This window comes from Melopsittacus undulatus, chromosome 8, assembly GCF_012275295.1.
Source record: "Melopsittacus undulatus isolate bMelUnd1 chromosome 8, bMelUnd1.mat.Z, whole genome shotgun sequence".
NCBI lineage: Eukaryota > Metazoa > Chordata > Aves > Psittaciformes > Psittaculidae > Melopsittacus > Melopsittacus undulatus.
Genome location: NC_047534.1, coordinates 40,908,191 through 40,933,623, shown reverse-complemented (window position 1 = coordinate 40,933,623; position 25,433 = coordinate 40,908,191). Strand labels below are relative to the sequence as shown.

Genomic DNA, 25,433 nt, shown 5'->3' with positions numbered 1-25,433 from the left:
CCATGAGTGACTGTAATGACATCCTGCTTGGGTGCCACACATGTGGGTAGCATGACCCACACACATGTGTGTGCCATAACCCCAGTGTGGGTCTCCCCACCCTGCCAGAACAGTCAGGGTGCCGCAGCAGGGGTGGACACGGATGCCACCAGCCACCTCCTCGGAGGCCCATGCAGAGGCACGGTCTGAGCCGCCAAGAAGGACCGAGGGCTGCATTCAGAGGCCAACACCGTCCTCCATCCCGGGCACGCACCCAACCCTGGGGAAAGCGGGAAAGCGAGGGGGAAGCAGGGAGGGATCCCAGCCCTGGCTTCGGAAGGCAGGAGAAGCGCGTCCCAGCCCGAGACAGAGCGGTCTGGAAGAAAAGAGAGAAGGAGAAAACAAGCACGAAGGAAGACTCGGCTCCCGGGGCAGCCGCCGCCCGCCCCGACCCTTGCACCCTCTCGTCCCGCGGGGCCGGGGGTTCGAGCCGAGCCGCCCCAGCGCGGCCGCCGCCGGGGCCCTGCCCGCTCCGCACAGACCCCGCGCTCCCCTGAGGGCGGGCAGCGAAGCTCCGTCCGCCTCCCCCCGGGGCCGGCAGCTCGGCGCCCCCTTACCGCGCTCCGGGCGGGCTGGGCGGCGGCAGGGGACGGCAGCTCCAGCCAGCGCTGCAGCCGCTGCGGCGGCCGGGACATGTTGGGCCGGACGCTATTTATAGAGGCAGGAAGCGGCGCGGCTCGGCTCTGGGGCGCCGCTCCCCCGCCGCCCGCGCCGCTGCACATGTCCCGGCCCCGCTGACAGCCCGGCCGGCCCGGGCAGGGGGTGTCCCGCCGGCACCCCCCCCGTCTCCCGGGGTCGTGGTGCCCGTTCTGTCGGGCCCGGCCCGGCAGTCGGAGCGAGGGCGTCCCGTGGGGTGGTTGTTCCAGGAGGCGTGGGGGTGCTGGTGAAGGCCGTGCCCTCCGCCCGGACCTGCGGTCCTTCTTTCGCCGGTGTCCAGTGGAAGTTAAGCACAGTCAGAGTTAACCAGATAACCCCATTACAGGGAAGGGGTCCCCAGGTGCTAACGGCCCAAACTATGAACATCGATAGCTTTTCCAGGAATTCATCCTCTTCAGACCCTCACAGGTTCCCTGGCTATGCCCATTACCCGCATTGGCATCTCTGATTTCTATAACCTGTTGGCCTCCATTGCCCTGCTGGCAGGGAGTGCTGGAGCGAAGAGGTGCTCTGTGCCTTCCCCGGGACCTGCCCGGCCTTCTCGGAAGGCCACAAACCCCAGGAGCCATTAAACAGGGTCTCCTCTCACCCCATCTTCTGATGCTCTATTTGTCCGCAGAACTCTCTACACGCTTCATTTTCCCTACCTGCCTCCCATGGCCTTGATAGCAGCCAGCAGGGGAGGCGTAGTGGAGCTTGGGGAATGGCAAGGCAGCAGGCAGAGACACACACAGTGGAGTAGAAATGTAATTAAACAGTGGGGAAGAGGTACTTGCTTTTCCCTTTTTAAGTTTGCAGTATGCCAAGGTGTGGGAAGGTCAATTACTTCTCTCTACATGATGCCCCAAAAGGCATTTGTGCATCTTACCTCAATTAACTCACACAGAGATAGCTTTGCAAGACAAGCAATAGACTCCGCTCCTTTTTCCCTGTCAGCTTGACTAAGTTTTCTAGAAACAAAACTCCTGATAATATTTTTGGGTCTTGAATGGAAAAAACCCCAAAGTATGTGTAATGGCATAGCCTGGGTAGCTAGGTTTGAAGGATGAGAACTGTGTCCTGAGTGCCTATTTGAGCCAATGCATCGATCCTACATACTTCTGCCTCAGTAGGATTCCACATTTTGGAGGTATTTGGGTGGGTTTTGTTTACTCCACGAATGAATGTGGTCAAGCCAGCAGCCACATTACACTGTTATCTAAACCATATGAAGTTAGGGACAGGTGTCCTGAAGAACTTATGTATATTCTGATTTACTTGCAGCAGCATGTCTCAGCAAGATGAAATTTCGACTCAGTAACCTGTGTGCTCAGCTACTTTCATGTTTTGATCGGGAGATGACCAGTTGCCCAAAGACACAGCATTATGGTCAGACATGCTGCTCTAAGAGCAATGGCATTACTGATTTGCATTCAGTGTAAAGTTTCAAACCCTGCCAGGCTATTATGTAGGTAATGTCTCTGTTTCTGTGTCACTGCATGACTGGAGCATTACAAGATGGACACAAAACCAGGTACTCTCTACCTTCTTCTGACCCATGCACACAACATAGATCAGCTTGCAAGCAAAACTTGTGGAGCTCACAAATGGAAAAACTGCAGGTACTTTGTGTTTACTGTCTTTACAGACCTAAAGCTCCCTAAAGAGGGTCACAAATCCACATGAGGTTCCTAAGCACAGCATACTGCATTTGGGTCACTGGTTAGCTGAAAAGTCACGTAGAGGCAAACAGCTTCCTCCTGTCTACACACTGGGGAAATACCATGTGATGTGTTTATTGCATGCTCCATATGGGATAAATAGCAAACACTGATACAGATCTGCTTGGCTGTTAAAAGTTGGAAGGATGTGCTGTGATGGGAGATCTGTCCTGGGATTAATGGAAATGGTGACAGCCCTTGCTAGGAAAGGGTTCTGCCTTTATGGGGAATCCACTGAATGACCCATAAGGTTTACAACTAAAGCTGTGGCAGCTTACAAACTCCTTTGTACTCTTGCCTGTGGGTCAGTCTGGCCTGTCACATGGTAACGAATGAAATGTCTTGCCCTTGTTGGAGATAACCCCTCCACAGGCAATGGAACTCAGCAGGGCTCTCACAGTGGGCATGGACATGATTGCTTGCAGGTTAGCTGCTTTCCATAGCTCTGCCAGTCCTTTGTACTTTATCAGGGACTGAAGTACAACTGTCTTAAAGAACCTTTTGCAAAGCAGTGCATGATTGTCCTGCCTGCAGCTAGGATTTGGCTTCTAGAAAGGGAGAAAGTACTCCAGGGCTTTGTTAAAGTCAGTGTCTGTGCAACATTCCTCTGAGAGAAGCATGGGAGACTTTGTACCAATTTCACAATTTTTCAGGAAGAGAAAGAGGGAGGGAGGGAATTTACAACCGGGAACGTGTCTGGGGGCTGGAGGCTGAGCTAGACTTTAGCACTAGTAAACACATGAAAACATGAGGTCTTGTGACTGGATCCAAGCAGAGCAACCTTCTAAAAGTGTCCAATCTTGATAGCATGTCTGGTGTGCTAAACTATCAGTGACTTTAAAGGCAACATCTTGCATGCCATGACACCAGAAAACAAATGTTTTCAGGGAGGTAATGCTCTTCCATTCTCCAACAGCAGTGCAGTGTTTATGCACTTTGCAGGGCCTATGTTACACATACTCTTTCACCCTGCTGTCCTGACCCACTGTGGTTTGCTTCAGCTGTGGAAACAGGAACTGCTGAGTCAGCATGCTGATGAAACTCACACTGCTTTCACACATCTCTGGGGAGATGGCCACAGCAAGAAGGTTGGCAGCAGCTTGTATTCTGGAGAAAAAATGAGCACTTAAATTGTCCTACAATTGCCTGAAACAATAATCTTGAATTATTAAATAATCTGAGTTCTTAAAAACTCTCCAGATGAAGGAGGCTTCAGAACCCAAGCACTAGTTGCAGGTGAATGATCATACCTGGCATATGCAAGCTCATAGAATAGTTTTGGTTGGAAAGGTCCTTAAGATCATCTAGATCCAACCCCCTGCTATGGGCAGGGACACCTCACACTAAACCATGTCATCCAAGGCCCCGTCCAACCTGGCCTTGAACACTGCCAGGGATGGAGCATTCACAATTTCTTTGGGCAAGCGAATGTCATTTTTTCTCACTCTTGATCAGCTCAACTATGTTTTACAAAGTTGAGCTCCAGCCATCTGAATAGACAGAATAAGGCCATCAAGTTTAGCTCATCTGCCTGGTGGCGATGGAGAGCAGCAGCGTGTTCTCATTACAGACTCACACAGAGGTGGAATTGCTCCCTGGGAGCTAGTACAAGGCAATGGACTTTAAAAACTCAAATAACCCCCTCAGAAGGGTCAGGTCTCCTGAACAGCAGAAGTGCCAAAGCGGAAAGAGATCTGGGGGTGACTGCATCTTTGAGAGAAAAGTATCCAAGGTGCAGTAGTTAAAGGTCAGCTAAAGGAATGGGAAGGGGAAAGTTAATTGCCAAATTGTATAAAAAATGAAAAGAGAATCAGGCTGAAGAAGGTGAAGAACGCTCCAGAGAGCTACTCTATTAAGGACATAAACAGGGTGTTATCAACAGGCTCAAAGTGAATAAAAGCAGCTTTAGTTGCAAGAAGATGGCAGTTAAAAGATGGACACGTTAATTTCTCAAGGTACTATCACTTTGAAAGCAACACCTTCTCACCTAGAGATCCCTGTTATGCCTTCATTAAAGTGATGGCTGCTTGCTTCAGCACACAGTGTTTGCACTTTTTTATTTTTCACACTTATTAGAGAAATTTATCAAGTGTGTGAAGCCTGTTTCTTGTTCTGCTTATCATGAGAATTGCTAGTCAGAGCTCAGAGCCAAAATTTGCTGTTAAAGGCAGCAAGGCAGCAGAGATGCACATGCAGGTCACACAAGTATTGTCCATGTCCATCTCCCTGGGGGTGCTGGTGCTACCCATGGGGGAAAGTTTAGTGTTAAGATTGCAGGGAGAGACTACAGTGCTGTAAACAAGAAATTGTTAGACAATAGGTACTTAGACATTGACAGAGAATTATCTTTAGACAGTGACTGAGCACATTTACAACCCCCAAAGCTACTGTTTTAGCAGGATACAGCTGTGCTGACATGTTAAAAGGACAGTAGCAGATGAGAAGAAGTAGTCTGTTTGTAGGTAAAGGTACTCTTCTTCAGCAGATACTCTCAGTAGATGGATACTGGTAATGGCATGTTAGTCATATGCAGAAAAAAAAGCATTCACAAAGGTGAACTAAAAACAGAGAATAAATATGACTGGGACAATCTGAGTATTCAAAGCAAAAAACAGATGCAGATGAACTGTCTCCTGAAGTGTGCTTATTGGTGTCTGGAGTACCATCTGTCTTGAGAGTCAGGGTACAATGCCTGGATTCTGCAACCTGAGAAAGGGAAACTGTTAGCTTTTATTTTTGCCTGGTGTTACATTTTCAGAGATGTGAACAGTTCATCAAGACTTGGAGCACTAGGAAGGCAGAAGGTCTGCTGTGCACATAAGGCAGATCAAATGATCACAAATTAACATTTTCAAATTATTTCAGAACTTTTTATGAGCAAGTGAAAGAAGAACACTGCAATGTGGTAGCTAGGTCTATACGAAGAGAGCTGGAGAAGCAAGCAGGCAGGTACTTAGGTGGAATTTGGAGGCCAAGACCCAGATCTGCCTTGAGGAAGCTGAGGAAGCTGAACAAAGATACTGTAGACATTCACCATGAATCTTGTTACTTGATGTTTGTTTTTAATGCTGGTTCAACCACATGCTACTCTAAGAGGATTGTTCTGCCAATTTTAGTGCCAATCACAGTCTCTCTGATTAAGTCCCAGGCACTGCTACACTGCAGCTTAGCTCATCCTGAGCCAGGGAGCTGTGTGACTCCCTTCAAGGGAGTGCAGAGAGCCGGCACTGAAGATAAACAGAGCTGCAGCAAGTGCTCCATCTGTCAGCAGAGGTTTCACCCAGCATACATCTTCAGCAATCATTTAGAGGGTTAATGATCATCCAGGGAGGCAAAAAACCCCATCATCTAAACAGTAAGAGCTGAGCAGAGTCTTACAAGTGACCTATTGCCACAGACAAACTGATTGCTTTGCTTAGAACTACAGCTCACCAAAATATTGTCCATCAAACACTACGCAATGATGGAAGTATTGCACAAGTGCCTGATTTCCCTTATAGAGCTTTTCAAATGCCTGTTCTCTGCAGACATGACACATTCCCATAGAGCATTAACACAGTACACATTATTTTATTAAACTCACAGCAAACTGTTGACAGCTGTTAGCAATGTAGTTCTATTGGCTCGGACAACCAGCTGGGAAAGGTGAGTAATTTCCATGAGTTGCCCCACCTCTCCTTATTTATTTTTGAGGAAAAACAGGCAGCACCGCTAGTATTTCCAGGCTGTGCTATTGAAACGTACACAGGCTTGCTGCTCATGTCGAGTCTTTACTAAACCCCAAAGCTGCTTGACCAAAGGCAGCACTACTTTGCTGTAGCCACTAGAGCGAGCTGCTGCTCAATATTTGAGCAAAGTTTGGGCGAGTTTTTGTGCGTCTCGGAAGAGGAGGTGTCATCTTGTCATACATAAGGAAAACACAGATCCACACCTGCCCTAGGAATGATCTTTGTGATGTTGCGTCTGACTTTAATGCTGAGGATCTATTTCAGCAGGGCAGGGGAGAGCTTTCAGGGAGCAGAGATAATTTGTTTAAGCTGCTTTACTGAGCAACCCAAAATTCAAAGCTGCCCTAACATTAGCCATCACTCAGAATGGAGAGATAAAACCGACCTTCCCGACACAGAGCAGGCTGAGTACAGAGGTTATCTTATGGATACCATTCCTTCTCCTCCAGCCTAAACTTTTCCCTGAGGCTGCATTCGTAGAACATCTCTGCTGACAGCTGAAAATCCTGAGCATTAAAACATAATGAATGTGGGGCTTCTTGTAATGAGTACTAGCAGGTAGAAATGAGAGGGCAGCAGCTTCAGCATAGTCACTGGGATGCCTGACAGCTACAAAACAGTGCTCAGCAATAAAACAGAGCTATATAATTCTCTATAAGTCCTTTACCACAGGACTTGGTAGCAAAAAAATGTCTATGGGACCCAACTGGCTGAGGCTGGACCATTCCCACAGTAAGGAATACCACCCTCTCTTTGCTGCATCAAGTGTTTCTACAGGTTAAGCCACATATTACAGTCATTTCAGATTTGTGCATGAAAATCCAGTGCTTTATCAAGGAGTTTGAGATACGTCTGCTGGCTACATCTAGTGTTGCAAGAGGAGTCATCTGTGATGCTGCCAATATGAAAACCACAGAGCAGATATTGAAACCAGCTTGAATGCTAAAGTTGGATACAGATTTACAGCTCAGCTAAAGCTTATTAGGCTGCTATTGATTTTGCTGGAATTGTATCTGCCGGTTACAGAGTCAGACAGTCTTATTAATACATTTACATTTTTAATAAATGGTGAAACGGATCAAAACCTGGCTGACAGCCATTCAGCCTACCAGTAATGTGAGTGCTGCTTTTTGGCAATGAAATACCACTGAGCAGCAGCTCAGAGTTGCTATGTATGGAGCCTTACATTTTATTATCCTTGCTCTCTCTCAGAAGGGACAGATTCCTGTCTGTGAAACTTTCGGAGGCTGGCCAGGTTTTGATAGTTGAGACACTTTCAGATGCTGACCAGGCTAGCAAATAGTTTCCAGTTGATGTTCATTCTTGCTGATTTAATTCAATAAGGCGACCGGCAAATACAGCTAATGTTCCTATAATACAAACTAGCATAAATATGCCAAGGAGAAGATGATCAAGCACCATCGCAACAAACTTCCATTCTTCTGCAGCCTGGGAAAGAAACAAAGGAGATGGTAAAGTCTCTGCAGAGCCACATTTGTTATGGGCATTCTTATAATCTACTGTCTTGAACAACAGAAAACTTCTTCCTTAAGTTGCACTATGCAAAAAATACTTATTTTCCTCTCAAAGGCAGGTCAGTTTTTCAGAAAGCCTAAACAACCTAGAAATGCAAGCTTCAAGCTTATATTGTTTAGCAACCCTAGCAATTTAGTGATCAATTTCATTAAAAAGAAATGTTAAAAAGCTTAATTTTTAAGCAAATGGCTGCTTTTGACAGAGAATTTGAAACATTTAAAGCTAAATGCTTAACTTGGCACTACTGGCTTGTGTTTTTCTATTGCTTTTTAATTCTCATGGGATATCTAAGTAATTTCCATTAATTTAGCTCTTTCCATGCCTAGTATGCACTCTAAGGTCTGGGAAAACCTTCTCTGTAGCAACTTTAGTCTTTTTTCCAGCTATGGGACACTGTGAACCACTTGCTTTTCCACTGATGCTTTTGGTGAGAACCCAGCACTGTAATAGTGAGTGCAGTGTGAAGTGCCAAGTGCAGCAGGGCTGGGGTTTCCACCCTGTAACTCTGCCTTGCAGAGTGACATGTACTGGCCTAAGGCACCCTCTACGTTTGCCTTAGTTGCTCCACAGGTAGAAGAGGCTGTTGTAATTTAGAGGTCACTGTTTTAAGGTGTTCATAAGTAATGAAGTGCCAGCCTTCAGAAGCCACAACCTTCAGTTTATTTGGGGAACTTGGCTTTTGAAACTCCCTGGAAGTGACACCAACAGTGCCGAGATGACACAAGCAGCTGGGCTCCACTTCCGAATGGAGCACTTGCCAGTAACCTGAAGACCCTCTTTGTAAGTCTAGGAGGAAGTGAAGCCCAGAGATGCTGAAGCTACGCCAGCCCTGATGAGGGTAAGACTTGAGCTGTAGAGAGGGATAGGAGTCATGGGGAACATGAGACTACAGCTAGAGCCATTCCACATGCTCCAGGAATTTGGCCACAGGAAAAAACACTATGGTGTAAATCCTGTCTGTGGGAAGGAAGCTCATTCTTTGCAAGACACAGGCCAAATTACTGTCCTGGAGAACTCTCTCCCCATCTTCGGGCTAGCCTGCAGCTCAAAAGCAAAAGGCTATGTTCATTTAGAAAGGTGAAGTACCATGACTGAATTACCCATCCAAAAGCCATGTGAGCTGTGATAACTGAAATAAAAGAGGAGGTTAATCCCAATGAACGTGTTAGAAGGCAGCAGAGCTAGGTTTTCTGGGGGAACACTGCCATATGTGACTCCACACGCATTTATTCTTTGGCTTGCAATGTGGAAAAAGTCAGTAATCAGAGTAGCTCATGACGTGCTTCACTCACAGGGACTACTTGTAGCATTCAGGAATAACTCAAAACCTTTTCAAAACTGGAATTCTAATTTGTAAGTTACATTTAACACTTCTCAGGTAAAATGACCAGCTTTTCAGAGTTCAGCTTGCTTCCTGGCTTTCACAAGTGACAGGAGCTTGCTTAGTGCAGGGGAAGATGCCTGAGTGGGAGACAGGAGGAATGTGTTTTGGAACTTGCTTACAGTTCTTGAAACTGCTTTGCTCTCACAGACACTCCATCTCCACAGCTTTACATACCACAGCTAGAAAACTTTAGCACTGACACCTTTTTCCCTTTTCCTCTTTTGGGGGGGCAAGATTCTGTTGCCATCTGTGAAAATTCTCTGTCGCTCCTTATTAACTGCATCAAGGGGAGAAGACTGACCCCTGCTAAACACAAACAGGGCCTGGAGTGGTTTTGTGAGGCAGCGATATTTTGCCAAAAAAGAAAAAACAACAAACCCCAACAACAACAACAAAAGACTTAGTAATCTGAAGGCAAGAAATGAATCATACACAAAGAATGCCTTACATTACTGGCTTCTTGGTCCGATTTCATCGTTTCCGCAATGTATTTGATTCCCTCTATGGCATTTTTCACATCTGGATTTTTGGTAAGCGGGGAGTAGAAGTTGACAGGCACAGAACCTGGCTTCCCAGAGATTTCTGAAATATCAATATCTTCTGCAAAAATGCTTTTGTCTTGTTTATCCCTGGATGGTCGTTTCATCGTAGAGAAAAACATGATGTTTGGGATTGTGTCAATAAAGATCTGAAAGCAAGGAGGGAGAAGACAACAGTTGCTGGTCTGTGGGGCTGGGTTACAGATGCAGCTGTGTAGTGAACAAAGGCAAGCCTCTCTGGTCCCAAATGCTTCCCACACTGGATCAGCTACAGATCCTCTCTTAGAGTATGTCATAGCCTGTGTCTCAGTCTCACTGGGGCTTTTGTCAGTCTTATGTCCTAGGGCAGATGGAGTCACCTGCAGGCCTGTCATGTGTTTTTTTGAAACCATTTTCCCCTGCCATATAGCCAACATCTATCCATGGAGGGGTGCACAATGCCCTGGAGCAGAGCCTCAGGTAGTGCAAGCTGACAGAGCTCTGTCAGTCTTGTGTAATTTGGAACATATTGATTATGAATCTGGCTTGAGGAATGGACTACAAAGGATCTCTTTTTGCTACTTATCTTTGATTTTGCTGTTACAAATGCACATAAGGTCTACAATAATTTCCTTTGGAATAACAGGCTTGCTGCCAGAGTGTTTTTAAGCACATGGAGTGTTTGCCAGTTGAAATCTCCCTTCTGCAGGGCTTGTTTGTGCTGCAGAGTGAAACTGATGTAAGCAGTATCCTTAGAAGTATAATTATAAATACAGAGAACAATCTCCTGTTCATGTTCTGGTTTAATATGTACCCAGGCAGGCTTAAAAAAAGCCAAGAATGACTGAATGGCTCCTCTTGGGTACTGTCTCCCTGGCAAAGAACTTGTAGAAAAAATTGGATGTCTGTCATTACATCTTGTGGTTACCATTTAGACTACTGTGCAAGGATCTCCTTGCTTCCCAAGGACTACACAGCAACTGTATTTACTGGAAAAACACAGAGAAGATCACAGCTTTTGCTAAGCTGTCTTTTGCAGTGCAAAACTGGCTGCTAAACACAGATATCCCCACTGGTCTTTGTGCTCTGCGCTCACATGGGCTGGCAAACTTGGCCACTGGCAGGCAGCAGTGTTTTGCAGTCAGATGAAAAATTAGACCAGGAAATGTAATTTGAGTCCAGCTGGACATTTTCTTTTCCCTATCCCTTCATCTGCCTGTGTTTTGCCTCATCTGTTCCCTGCAAGACTACCCCAGTGAAAAGTTTTGTTACTTAAAGGAGCACTTTAGCAGCCTTGCTGACTTTATGCACAGCTAAGTAGTAAACACTGGCCCTTGTGCCCAGAGAGACTTAACATGATGCATTTACTTCCCAAATTCTTGTTGACTTTTATTAGAAAACCTGCCAATAAAATATGGAGTGCTCAGTGGAAACCAGGAAACATGCAAAGGCATGGAGCTCACCTTCCTGACCCAGTGTGGCATGGTGTGAGTGCTTGGGGAGCGGTGGTGGGTGTTGATGACAATGACCGTGATGATGATTGAAGCGATGACAAACACCATTGTAAACAGCATGTATTTGCCTATCAGAGGCACTGCACTGGAGGTGGAGGGAATCAGCTCCACTATGACCAGAAGGAACACGGTCAAAGACAGCAGGACAGAGATGCTGAGAGTCATTTTCTCACCTGCCATGGAAAAAAAAAAAGAAAAAAGAAAAAACCACTGCTGCTGTTATCATTCAGTACAGACAGTATTTATGTGAGAAGACAGGATCACTATTCACACAAGTAAATGTGACTGCTATCATTTCCCCCAGCATCCAAAGCAATAACTAGGTTGAGCAAACCTGAGTGCCTAACATAATATCAGCTCCTGCATTAAGGTGGGAATCACCAGGTATGTCTGGACTGAGGTATGGGTGACGGATATGGAAAGTGCCAGAAGCACTTAATGGGCTGTGCCTTTTGAATGATGAAACGTATGCACCTGATTAGTGCTTGTTCCACAGCCCCCTGGGGGCTCACTGGCTTTGCTCTCTGGCAGGCTCATGAGGGGCTAAGTGGGCAGACAAAATCACATCTGACACCAGAGGTCAGTCTCTATTTGAGATCCTCCTGCACACAGGATGTCAGAAATGAACCACAAAACATGATTGACATCTTGTTTTTCTATCCAGTTCAACTTTATAGAAAGTTTTCCACTGAATAAAACCCAAACCAACCCAAACCCAAAACCCAACCATGAAGTATTTCATAGAAGGGGCTTAATTAAATTAAGCAGTATGAAAAGCTGACGCAAGGTCAAATGAATGAAGCAGAGGAAATGGCTGCAGGGAGCAAGAGCTGCTCAGCAGCGACAAATGGGACTGAATAGGTCAAGATACTCTTTGTACATGAGGTAACGTGTGTGAACAGGTAAATTCTCTAACACAGTGCAAAAGGGCCTCAGTCACCCCACATGATCACTTACTGTGTGATATACTAACACACTAACTGCCTACCTGTGGAAAGCCATAAAAATCAACTAGCTAAATCTTTGTTGTACAGAAGTTAACTGGATCAATGATCTCTGAGAGAAACAGACCAATTTATTTATACCAAAAACTTCAGCTTTCAGCACTTAACCATTATTTGCACAATGTTTAGAGCCATTATTTTGAGCTGAAACATCCAGTTTCAGTAAGTGCTGCCCTTTGAGTTGTCTGATGATTTCAGATACCAAGAGTTTCTCAGAAGCTTGTTAGAAGAGCAATTTCTATGGCAGTAGAACACATAAATTTACGTACCTGAATCTGTGGGTAGGTAGAAAACAAACCCTGTTAAAAAGGAGAAGAGCAGACAGGGAATAATGACATTCACGATGAAGTAGAGAGGCAGACGCTGCATGAGGAAGTGGTAGGTGATATCCAGGTACGGAGTGTCCGGGCAGCAAGCATAGTAAACCCAGTGCTTCCAGCCGCGGTAGTCCTTCATCACCCACTCCCCACTCTCCATGAAGTTACTCAGATCTGGGCGATCACTCTCCTGACAGCAAAAAAATTACAGGTTCTAAACATTAGATGCTCTGAACAAAATCAGAACTTGGCAGTCCCTCAGTGACAGGACTCCCAATAACTCAGGTACTTCCTGCATTTTTGTGAGCAAACAACTTGTCTTTGCTATTTTGCTTTAGAATATCATCCTCTGCTCAGCATCCAACTAAATATTTTAGAGAAACAGTTAGGGGTAGTTGACTAAAGAGAAAGACTGATTAAATATTTACAGATAGGAGACATACCTGTGGGAACAGGCAAAAAGTCCTTGGAAATGCCAAGTCACGAGCAGAGAAAAAGCACCCCACCACTCTCTCCCAAAATGTGGTCATGCCAAAGCATATGTCAAAATATGACATTGGGTACTGTCGCCCTGGCAAAGAACTTGTAGAAAAAATTGGATGTCTGTCATTACATCTTGTGGTTACCATTTAGACTACTGTGCAAGGATCTCCTTGCTTCCCAAGGACTACACAGCAACTGTATTTACTGGGAAAACACAGAGAAGATCATAGCTTTTGCTAAGCTGTCTTTTGTCAAAAGCAAAAATGTCAAAGCATAGACAGGTAGGAGACTGTTAGGGCACAGGAATTACGCATATGCAGAATTTTAGAAGCTAAACAAGGAAATTTTGTGCTAGATCTACAAATAGGGCTTTTATAATTTAGGGGTAGTACCTGCTTGATTTTCAGTTAAAACAAGGTTATATCGCATTCTAAATCTGATATTTCTCAAAAAACACATCCAGCTCTTTACTGCTTTTCCCCATTACAAGCTCCTTGCTTACCGGGTTAATAACAACCACTGTACCATCATATGTCCAAGTTCCCAACTTCATACTGCAGTTCTGCTGGTCAAATGGGAAGTGCGTGACTATAATTTCACAGTAACTTTTGAAAATTGCTGGTGGTGTCCAGGTGATCAGGCCTGTGTGCTCCAGGAGGACTTTGGTGTATTTAACAATGGCAAAATCACCATCTGCGCTGCAAAAGGACAAGGACATTAACAGCAATACGGGCAGCTTAACTAACATGGTCACAAAAGGAGTTCTCTGACCGCAGGTCAACTGGTTCCACAGTTGTCATCGTGCCTGCTGCTGCAGAAGCTTGGTCTGAGGCATGGTACCCAGGGCCCAGATGCTGTGGGAAAGCAGCCCATGGGCAGCGATGTCCTCCCTCCCCAGGCAGCCGGCACCCCTTACTTGTTGTAAAGCACAAGGTCTGGCCGCCAGATATCGTCTGAGGGGATGCGGATTTTTTTCACACCACCATAATCATCTGGGTTCCACTTGAGGTTGACGTCTGTCCATTGCTAAAGAGGAAGGAGTTCAGCCACTGAGAGCCTCTCCCAGCACTTCTGGGGGCAGTTTGGGTACTGCCTAGAAACAAGCACCTCCCTTGCTTTGGGATATGCAGGTAAGAATAAACATATGCTATCGGGATCCCCAGCTAAGTTTTTACATTAACCTAAACTTTGATTTAAAAAGCTTCTAAAAATAATATACACATATGAAAGATAAATATACCAAAACTATACTGTTAGAGAGACAATACAAAATGCTTTTCTTAAGGTCCTTTAGGGTCTAGCGCATTTTGTTCTTGAGACCTCAGAAAGAAGACATTATCTGCTAGCTGACCACCTGTCCAGCACAGCAGTTAATAGTTACTTTCTGGCTGTGTATTCATTTGAAATGGATGAAATGGTTGACACTATTTATAGTCACCTGTTTCAGGCGCACATTGGTTGTCACAATCTGATTTACTTCATCCTTTAAAAAAAAAAAGGGAAGAGAAAGCAGTATCAGCAAACATCAGGATTACAGGAGAAAAACTGTTCCCTTAGAAAAATGACACCATTTGACACTATCATGGTTAATAAGCCAGCAGTTCGTACTGTACCACGCTAATAAGCTGAATGAGCTGCAGCCCGACGGTGACAACAACGGCATCCCGATGGTCCTCCACTGGTCGCACCACCTTGTTGTAGTCCTTGAACAAGTCCTCGACGAGGCGAGTCTCATCTTCATAGCACATGGCCAGTCCAGCTGCAGAATAGCAGGGGTGGCATCAGTGAGACAGGACAGAGAACAGGCTACAGCACCGTCAGTCCAAGGTGGGCATGAAGGAAATGCCATCAACAGCAGGTGGCTGGTGGAGTCCTGTGTGACTCCTCATTTCAGGTGTGCGTTATGCGCATTGCAATACTGTCAGCAGGGGTAAATTCCTATCTAATCTGGAGGTCAGTTTAGGAATAAGGCAACAACAGTCTCCAGTCAGGAGATGAACAAAAACAAATAGCCATGACTGAGGACATCAGACTGAGCATTAGGAATCTCTCTCAGGCTCTCCCAGCCCATAGCTGCGCTTATATACAGCACTTGTGAACTGTTAAGCACAGAGAAAACCCATAATCAGAGATTTCTAATGTAGTCTTTTTCATCTTCAATTCCACTTGCCTGTAACAGTAACATTAAAGGACAGGGCCAAGCACAATGAGACACTGAGGTGAAAGCACCATCCAGACTCCCTTGCATCTGAAGTTTAAGCAGAGGAAGAGCTCCTCTCATTGACTAGAATTGCTCATGTACTCATGGTGATAGAGAAGGAAACCATTCACAATGTGGTCTCATATTTCCCTCTCCTTGGGGAAGGTTTCAACCTGTCCTTGGAGATCTCTGCCCACAGACTGCTCAGCGTGACTTGGCAGTGCTACAGAGAAGAACCCTTGTGAAAGCATCCTAAGTGAAAATGGCAGGCAGCAGCTTTGTTTCCTGTGCCTTGTGTTCCCAAGGGGTGAGGGCTCAGATCCCTACCTCACAGAAACACAGACAAACCTTGGGTAGCCTGTTGCAGAACAAGCAGGTACATCATGTGCTCAGACTGTAGCTACTTCACTGTTAGAGGGGAGTAAATCAAACGTAAAGCAGGCTTGTGGATGTTTTTGTATGCACCCCCTCTTTAAGGCAGTGAGAAGGAGCAGAACAGCTGAACCCCACCGCAAGAATTTTTGACAGATTCAAACCTTGCCTTCCCCTCTCTCAGTCTGAATCCTGGGCCACTGAAGTCAACAAGAACTTTGCTCTTGACTCCAAGCTAAGCCAGGATTTCCCCTTGTTTCCTAACTGACTTTTCATCAGCTCCTTTCACATGGTTGAGCTGCCATGCCAAGGATTCCGCCTTGGCCTTGTCCTGCCATGAGATGGTATTAAAATACTTGGATGCCACTGTGAAAAGCTGACTGCCACAGACAAGCACTGCTTGCTTCCCCTGCCAGGAAGCCGCACTGGGTGGGCAGGAGTCATCTTTCCACTTCTATGTTATGATTAAAGTGTCATATCTAAGTCAAACTCTTGGCTATACTATATTAATCCAATTAAAATCTTTCACATTGATACGTTCTGGAGTGGCTTGGTAGGAATTTAGTGTACAGACTTTAGTGAAAAGGTTTTAGGATCACAAAATATTTATTCTTTCAGAGAATCGATTAAAAAGACTTATCCTGCTACAACACATACAGCTGCAAATCAATTCTACTTCCTTGTCAGTAGTTCCACAGCTTAATGAAACTTCTTGTAATGAAATTTCACACTCGAAGACATGTTTATTAGAGCCTTGCACATATTTTGGAACACATGTAGCACTAGAGTACGTGAGAGCATGGCAGAAAGACGGCAGAAACTCAATTAAACATGAAAAGTTCTCCCTTCAAAATATCTGGTGTCTGAAATTACAAGTATCTGAACTGTTACCAGCACACTCCAAAGTCCCGATTTAAACAATTTGGTGTGTTCATAAAACCTTATCAGCAGGACAGGCTGCTCCCAGAACACACATTCACCCATACTGGTTAATGGTCCTGCACACTCAGGAAGGAGCTGACCCCTGTTCAAAGCAATAGCTAGAACACCTTTACCTGCAGAGACGAAGAGGAGTATGTGATGGACCTTCATCATCCGCTCGCTGCAGTCACACAGACAGATGCACACACAAAGCGCCTTTGAGGTCTCTTTGGAGAAGGGCTGTGCTGCCTCCCACCAGGGTGCTGGCGAAATATAGCCACCAAGGTATTGATTTACAGCACCTGTTTTGGGGAATGACAGCTGAGAGCCACTGCGCCACTGGGCTGGAAACAGGAGAACAATGTGTCAGCCGGCAAGTATCTCCTGGAGTTTACAAAAGGTCATTTTCACAAGTGACAATATCAGAAAAGAAAGAATTATCTGTAGAGTAACCGAACATCTTGGTGAGAACTCAGAAGCGTCCCAGGCTGCAGACCCATCCTTTGTGACCACAGTGACTTCCCAGATTTGGGGTTTTGTTTCTATGGAGGAAAACAGAGCACAGTCATTTATTTTGGATGCGCCCTCACCAGCGTACAGACTGTGCACTGGGGTGAGGCTGCTCCCTTTGCTTCACAGATGGATGAGGAATGCTGAGGAAGTGAAGAAGTATGTTCAAGGGAGATCGATCTCCTTGCACCTACTGGGATTAGAAGGTACTTGATAGAGCTCCCCTCATGAAAGCTGTTAACTAACCTAAGTAACCTGAAGAAAGAAGGAAATCCCTCCCATAGATAACTACAGACTTACTGAGCTGTGATAGGCAAATGGTAGGAATATGATCAATTTCTATAGCATGGCAGATCCAATGGATTCCTGCATGGCATGAAAGTTCTTGCTCATTATTGTTATTTGCATTGATTATTCCATAAATCACCTGGAAAAGGAGTGAAAAAATGACGTGTTTCATAGTAACATTCAGTTATTCAGGCAAAGAAAACAACCAACTGTGAAGAATTTTACACACACACACACACATATACACAAAATTACCTGAGCTCACCAATATCATACAGGAACAAAATATTGAGGTAGACCATTGTGTGAAGTGCTCAGCAGCGTGAGAAAAGCAAGTCCATCAGTTTCCAGGAGAGATGAAGCAAACAGAAATTGATCGTGTCCTGAGTGCTCTTTGCAGTTCTGGTCCTCCAGTTTCAAAGAGAGACTTGGAAAAGGCCCAGAAGAAAGTGACAGTGATATCCATGACACAAACCAGCTTCCGTACCTGGAACTAACAGTATGAACCTTCAGCCTGGATGAGAAGCCATAGAAAGAGCTTTGCCAGGGTCTGTAAAATACCAAATAGTCTGTAGAAAGCAGATTTGGATTCATTCACTGCCCCAATGAGTAGAGGGCACCGAGGGAAACTTAAGGGTTGGCAGGGTTAACCAGGACACTTCGTCACACAATATGGCTGCATTAGGATTTGGTGCCAAGGGAGTGCTTGGTTGCCAGAAGCATGTGTGTGTGTGTCCTGAAAAATTACTTTGATAAATTATTTTTAAGCTATTAAATAAAAAACCCTCCAAGAAGTCTGTCACAGAAGTCCCAGGGTCACAAGTCCCAGGAGGCTTGGGTTGGGGTCCTGGAAAATACCAGTGCTTAAGCTGTTCTTGTACTTTTCCCTGGACACGGCACTAGGTGACCTGCCATGGCCATTCTTACACACTACTCTGAATTTCCTTTCCAGAAAGCATTCCTCACAAAAACCTTGCTTAGTTTTGCCTCTGGGTGACACCAGACCTACTTTCTGTTTCTTCTGGCTACCCCCTGCGCTGCCTGCCAGCTGCTTTGGTGTTTCATGATGGATGCCTGTATTATTTAGTTAGTTATTTCTAAATCAGTCCCCCTCACTCGCCCCCTCCATTAACTCAATACCCAGCCTCGGCATTTACATCTACCCTCCAGTAAAAACCTCTCCATTTACATAACTCTGGCCTTGTTCCTGGACTGTGCCTTGGCCAACAGCTCCCATTGTTGCAGCTATCTTATTTCAAACAGGCGGCTGGCTGCTTCCAACCTTTATCCCAGGCTAGGCAGCTGCCGTGACCAGCGGAGATACAATTGCATGGAAGCATTGTGGGAATGCTGACGATGCCCCTCCAGATCCTCTTGTGTTCTCTCAAAGCATTCCTGCCCACCCAAGGCAGACAGTTTTGCTCTGAAACAGATGGAGGAGAGTATTACCACACTCTTTGGCACATTATAGCTCTTGGGTAACATAAATTTCTGGTGTCCCCCCCCCCCCCCAAAAGGTCTGTCTTCTAGAAATCATCAGGATCTGGAAAATGTAGAAGCTCCAGAAAGTCTGCAGCCTTAGCAATGGTTATTTCTCCTGCAGCTGAGCTAAGCACAGCCTTCCAGTCTGGGAGCCAGCTACCGATTACTGGCTGGGAGGCAGAGCTCATGCTCGAAGAGGCAGGAGCAGGTATTTGGAGAAGGCCTTTGGGGAATGACAGCCTGGCTGCAAAGAACATTCACTGGCAGAGAAACAGGACTGTTTCCTCCCCCAAAATCGAGGCAACCCAAGCTCCTGTGGTTAAATACGGCAGAGAAGTGAATGCTGCCTGTTGTTAACAGGGGAATGTGACCTGTCATGACCGAGGTGAAAATGCAAGGGGAGGGGACGAGCCGTACTGAGGGCCTGAATTTGCTCCATTGCGAAGGGTGTTTTTTTTCCTTCAGAGTGTTCAAAGATTTTCTTGATGAATATTTTGTTCCCACACAGAAAACCCCTTTTCACATCCATCTCAACAACAAGCTTTCTGGCTTGGTTTACGAGCCCCCGCCGACCTCAGACAAACTCACTACCCACTGTGCTAATGGCAGGCCAGCAGTTCTCTGCAGAACAGCCTCATTCATACTGTTTGGAAAGAAGCAGAACTCACTGCCTGCTGCATTTTGGGAATTGCTTCTTCCACTCACATCCCAGGAACAAGTGCTGCCAGGGCTTCTGCTCGCTCCAGCCTGAAGGAAGCCAGCTGTGAACAAGTACTACTGCAGGTCTCTTTGGCACATCATAGATACCATAGAGCCATGTTACAGATGCTTTTGCCACAGTGAGGAGCGCAAGATTCTCACCAAAATCTTTGTCACGGAATTGCATGCATAAATGCAAGGCCCAGCTAGAAAGAGCAGATGCAGGAGGCTCCCATGGCTGCAGGACATACATGGGGAAGCAGAAGTGAAGTTAATAAAAATATTAGAGAAAACATAGATTCTGTATCAGGGACATTAAAGGCACAAAAGATGAGGAATGAACAGTGTTCATTTAGGGTTTTTAAGCTTCCTAATGCTGCACATGCATTTTTTAATGCATTTTGATATGAGAAAAATGGCACTGTTGGTGACAGTAGATCATGGCAGCACTGGATAAGAGAAGACAGATGGTTAAACAAACAATTTGTGAATTTGCCATGTGTTTGTTACCAGATTGCCCCTAGTTATAGACAGTATGGCACGCATTTCCTGCTGGAAGCCATCTCACATGAGCCTGGCCGCTCAGCACTGTTGCCACCAGATGGCAACAGATGGCCAGAAAAGATGAGGTGGGCACTGGACAGGCGCTTCGGGGGGAACGACCGCAAACAGTCCCTAACAAGGGCAAAACAGGGGAGTAAAGGCTTTCAAGAAATGCATTCAAGGAATTAACGACGGTCTTGAGATGCTAATGGACTGTACTCCCTCTGTTTATTCCAGTGCCCATAAGAACACGTTAAGGATTAATACACACACCAGTATATATCGACAGATAGGACTGAACTCCACAAGTCAAGAAATTAAGTTGCAGTTTTCCATATTGAAATACACTTCAGCTGTCATGAAATGCATTTTATTCTCACGGGTGTCTGTAGAAAACTTGTTTTCAGCATCTCTTTTCTTTGCTTTCTATTACACAGGCCAAAGGAGTTAAAAATACCAAAAGCTCACTCAAAAGTGGTGATCTTGACCTCTGCAGTTATGGAGCTTACATATTCCAACATAGACATGGTGTGCATTTATCTAATCAAAGAATGCTTCTGAGAAAAGGACTTGAGTCTGGAAAGAAAGAGCAAGGAAAAGGTCCACAGTCAAATAGAGAAACTGCTATCACAAAATACACAGATGAGTGGTACTAGTATTGGTGAGGAGAAATGTACAAGCAGGTGAGGAGAAACTCTGCTCCCCCTTAAACAGGCATTTCCCTCATGGTCACACTGCTCACACAAAAATGACATTGGTAACCGAAACTCATGTACCCAGCTTGAGCGATGCGGGTGCAGCAGTGAGAATGCAGACCAGCAGTAAATGAAAACACCATTGAGTGAGATGACTGGCATAAGCTGACCAGTGTCAGAGGAATCAGTAAGAAGGCTGCAGCATCACACTGCCTTTCTGTCATGGAAATTCCAGGAAACCAGTCCTAGAGCTGTGTAAAGTAGTAGTAAACTCAACTCCAGCAATCATCCCCGAGAGAGTTGCTTTTAGTGCTCCTATCTGAGTACTGAGGCTTACCTCTGGGACCTAGGTGAGTCATGCTGAAGAGTCAAACAAGACAACAAAAGAGGACAAGTCCTTTAGATGTGATGTTTGCTCTGCCCTGCTCCTGCAGGCCTCTTTCAGCACAGCAGCTTGTGTGAGCTGTGCTAGAATGGCAAGGGCAGCAAAGGAAGAGCTCTGCCGATCCATCCCCTCATGAAGACTTGTCTGCACATCAAGACTCCTCAGATACTCTGCTTCTGTGATCAGGGAAGTCCCATTCACTCTTGGATGCAGCTAGGTGACTGCCCTTCCTCAGCAGCACAAGTCACCACCTGGAAAACACACTCAGCCTGGTACAGACCTTGACTACCTGCTCTGAACGCAGCCTGCAGCCACCAGGCATCAGTTTCCTCTCTGCAGATGCAGAAAAACTCCACAAAGAACAAAAGTTTGGCAGGGAGGGTGACCCGGGTGTCAAAGCTGGGGCTCAGGTGGGCACTGACAGCTCTGCCACATCATGACAGTGGAGACATCAAGGCAATGTTTAAGCAGTGCTGGGCACCCAAGTGCTCTCCTCTAGAGATGGCACTGCATTTTGTTTTACATTTGTATTTTGTATTACATTCTGGGTACATATTCTGACACTGATTTGCTTTTGTGGGTATATAGTTGAGTTACTACCAGTGCAGAAAGAAGAGCCTGGCATTGCCAGACTTTCTGCAATGCATGCATATGATATCATACCATACTCATATCCCATTTTGTACATTGCCTTTCAGGAGTGGAACTACAGACAGCATTCAGCCTGAAGTGTATCTCTGGATGCCACACAGTTATATGTTCAAATACACATGTCTGGTTTTAAATGTAGGTGATTCTCCATTGGACTAACTGCAGTGCAGACTGTTCCAGTTTAGTTTTATATGATATCAAGCTGCTTGTTCATCTCCTCTGACATCTAGCACATTTTGGCCAGTATTGTGAGTTTTCCTGAAGACATGTTAAGAGGAGCTCCACTACACTGCTAGTGTAAAGAAGAGCTGGCAATTTGGGAAGTACGTTTTAATGCTTTGAAGCTGCTGCACTGGTTAGCTGCTTCTCCTACCCATTTCACAGGGGGAATGAAAACAGATGATGAAAATTACATTTTAGGTCTTAACTGACACAGGCTCTTCTCTGATTGCTGGCCCATAAGGATATAATTGACTACAATCCTTTTGCAATATCATCACTCCCAAATACAAAAGCAATTAACTCCTGGAATATGGACCACCCCGTGGCACATTCCCCACATACCCCTGGCTATGGGATGAGAGCACAAACATCCATCCAGACATCATCTGCTTGCTGTGGAATGCCCATGTTGTGATGTAGGTGAGCTAACCCATCCCGCATCACACCTGCAGTAAGTGCAACTGGGATAAACTTTGGTGATCCTGAAAACACCTCTGCAACCCTGCAAGAGCCCCAGGATACCTGGCTGCAAGATGCACGTTCTCTCATTGCTCATATTAGGTGGATAAACATGCAGAAACAAGTTTACTTTCTTTTTAACTCTGCAGATAAGCTGAGTGGCAGAGCACGTGGTCCTTTCACACACACTGCCTTCCCTCCCTATGCCCTCACTGACCCAAGAGAACACTTTAACAGAGATCTCTGCAAAGCTTCCCTCTCACCTAGGGGTGCAGTGGTTGCTTTTAAAAACTCAACATTTACCTCACTGTGCTGTCCAAGCCATTAGAGTGTTTTAAAGCAGGAAACACCATTCTCTAACCCATGCTGTCCATTAGCTCCCAGGGACGAATTCCTGTTCCGGCACATGACACACTTGGATTTGTTGGTGTGCTTCACCCGGGACTGACCTCATGGCAAAACACACACTTTTATTGCTTTTGCTGGGATCTTGGCCAGCACACACAGAACATTTTGTTGGTAATTAGTGGAAAACACTGACTTCTTGGTTCCTGGTCTGGAGCTCTCACCTGTCACATGAATTTTACTTTGCCTCCTTGGCAGGTTGCAAATCTTTGCCACATTCCTTTTGTGTTGGACAATAGGGAATTTACAAGCTTGTAAGTTTGTTATCAGTATAACTTCTAAGCTTCTAGACAGAAGAGCAAAAACATAACCTCAAATCAACAAACGCCTTCAAAGTGATAGCTGAAGTATTAAAAAGATGCTTTTGGAGTGTATTTTGCAGCATGTGATAGCTCTGGGTTCCAGGCTTGCAGCAGCAGGAAGGCCAATTTGTTTGGGATAGCATGCTGGGCAGAATGTGGAAGGTCATTCCCACTTCTCTGGACAGCCCACACTAACTTTATACTGCACGTATGCATTTGCACATGAAGTCAAATTCCACATTCCCCTGGTCACCAATATTTGTGATTTGACAGGAGTTCAAAACACCACACTCAAGACAGTTGGGGGAATATCCTGGTAAACACCCAGCACAGCAAGGGGAGCAATGTAAGTGTTACACAAGCAATGCAGGAGCTGAAGCACTACAGGTAAACAGCCACAAAAGAGAAACTGGTGTTGAAACAAAGAGCAGAGTTCCAGCTTAGAGACTCTATAAAAAGTCTAGGTTTTGGATCAGCCTATTTGTGAAATTAATCCTCCTAGCAGCAAAGATCATATCCACACTGACTTGTCACACAGCCTTTGAGTCTGCATTTTGTTTTCAAGCAGACAGTCTGCACTCACATGTAAAAGCTTACAGTGCACTGAAGTGCGATGTGACAAGGGGTTTTGTGGCACCAGCAGCCTTTTTTGTCCAGATGATATGTGTCATTCTGTTCAGCACCCAGCCAATCCATACCACCTTTGCTAAGAAACAACAGAACACTGCATGTGACCATTTTGTTTAATCAGTTTTCCTGGCCACTTCAGATAATCAATTCTGAAAACATTACAGTATCTTTCCTTTCCTCTCTTTCTGTGTCCCCTGCACTTGCAGGACACTGGTGATGTACTGGGATGGGTATTGGGAGGGATGCTATGCATTGACTGCTGGCTCTCCAGGAAGGTTATGATAGCAGCAAGAGCCTCATTTCTCTGCTCCTGATGTACTCACATGCCAGTAAATACGGAAAAAAAGAAAAAGTAAAAATGAGTGTGTCACTTTTTGGTACAGAGACCACTGGTGCCATCCATCAGGTATCAGCTGAGAGAAGATAACATTTGCACTCTTTAGGGTTTGTTCTTCTCAATTCTCCAAGTACTTATAGGCAGACTAAGAACCAAAGAGGGAAGTTTGGGCCATTTAAATGTTTTTATAATGCAGAGGATACAACTGCCATGTACATTTCAAACATCCACCAGCAGACAGCTTAACTACCTTACAGAGTTAATGTTGCTAAAAGAAGTGGGCAGCTGGAGGGTGGGATGTCCCACTGACACTGTGCTGGCCTCCTTCAGACCAGTAAGGGTGACAGCAACGAACAGTGCCGGTACCCCCACAGTGCTGCTGACCACTACCGACCAGCAGCAACAGTCACTAGGAAGCTGGTGTCTGTTGGGTGAAGCAAAGCATTCAGTTTGTTACTCTTGCCTTCCAAAGCATATTTGCCTCTTCATTTGTGATACTGAAAGGAGTCTTTGATTGGAGCCCAAGGAAGCATTAGAAGGGGGCATTAAGCTAGGTCAAAGCTCACTCTTAAAGTTACAGAAGGAGACTTGGGTGTAGGTGCACTGGCAGATTAGATTTCTGTTCTTAATTAACATGATTAGCTAAGTGACGTGATGGCTTAGGAGTGAGGCTAAACCTGGTATCACAGCTGCAGATGGAGAAGGGAACATTAGCGGAGGTTTTCCTCCCACCAGTGCAAGAGAAGAATGTCAGATTCCTCTTAATACTGAGAGAGATTTCCAGCCCGAGGACAGAGACCATGGAACAAGCCAGCCCACACTTTCCATGGCAGTACCTCCAACTCTTTCTTTAGCCTCCCCCACTGCCAATATCATCATCAGGGAACAATGTTCGCTGATGTTTCAAGTTGGGAATGATGTTCCCTGATGTCCCAAGTCGCTTCTTTGCTGTAACTTCAGCCAGATGCTTCTTGGTTTACATTACAGAGAGAGAACCCCAAAGCAAGCCATGGGCAGACCACAACTCTTCCTCCAGGGAGGGGGCACGAAGGAGCTGCAGAGACTCAGGATTCCACCACATTTGAGATTATTAAGAACTGTGAGCATCTGGACTGCTGCACATCAACTATTGCGTGTTATTTTTTTAGACAAGATTTAAAGCCAGTGTATCCACTGTGTTCTAACACTTCTGTAGACGATCCTTGTCCCTGAAAGGCAAGATTATGTGTTGGCTGTGGAACTACTGCCGGGAGAAGTTCACAGTTTTCTGTGAGGAAGTGACTTGCATTCGTCATTGCAGCTCACCTAGGGACCAGTGCATGCAGATGCTATGACTCCTCCACATGTATTGGATTATTGGCCTCTGCCTACTTTCAATGAAGCTGCTCAGCTGGCCTTTGAATCTCTGTTTTTGTGATGTAACTTGTACTGCACCATATTGGTGGTGTCTAA

The 25,433-nt window shown here is 45.5% G+C and overlaps 2 protein-coding genes across 4 annotated transcripts in view; both read right to left on the bottom strand.

Annotated features, from left to right (window-relative positions):
* The window catches only part of WIPF1 (WAS/WASL interacting protein family member 1), a 55,641-nt gene extending 54,951 nt beyond the window's left edge, over positions 1 to 690 (bottom strand). For both annotated transcript variants that reach the window (XM_034065426.1, XM_034065425.1), the window contains exon 1: positions 597 to 690. The gene's annotated coding sequence lies outside the window, so the exon portion shown is untranslated. The remainder of the gene's footprint in view (positions 1 to 596) is intronic.
* A 6,735-nt stretch (positions 691 to 7,425) lies between these two features.
* CHRNA1 (cholinergic receptor nicotinic alpha 1 subunit) lies at positions 7,426 to 16,562 on the bottom strand. 2 transcript variants are annotated; one of them, XM_031052235.2, is made up of 9 exons: positions 16,508 to 16,562; positions 14,494 to 14,639; positions 14,319 to 14,363; positions 13,797 to 13,906; positions 13,383 to 13,578; positions 12,350 to 12,587; positions 11,026 to 11,249; positions 9,493 to 9,732; positions 7,442 to 7,573 (listed from the first exon to the last, which is right to left on the bottom strand). In XM_031052235.2, exons 1-9 carry the CDS (start codon positions 16,545 to 16,547, stop codon positions 7,442 to 7,444), a joined length of 1,371 nt encoding a protein of 456 aa, XP_030908095.1. In that variant the 5' UTR covers positions 16,548 to 16,562. The 2 variants fall into 2 exon arrangements, with proteins under 2 accessions (XP_005152650.1, XP_030908095.1); XM_005152593.4 differs by lacking the exon at positions 16,508 to 16,562 and having other exon boundaries at positions 7,426 to 7,573; positions 14,494 to 14,655.
* Between the last annotated feature and the right edge of the window lie 8,871 nt (positions 16,563 to 25,433).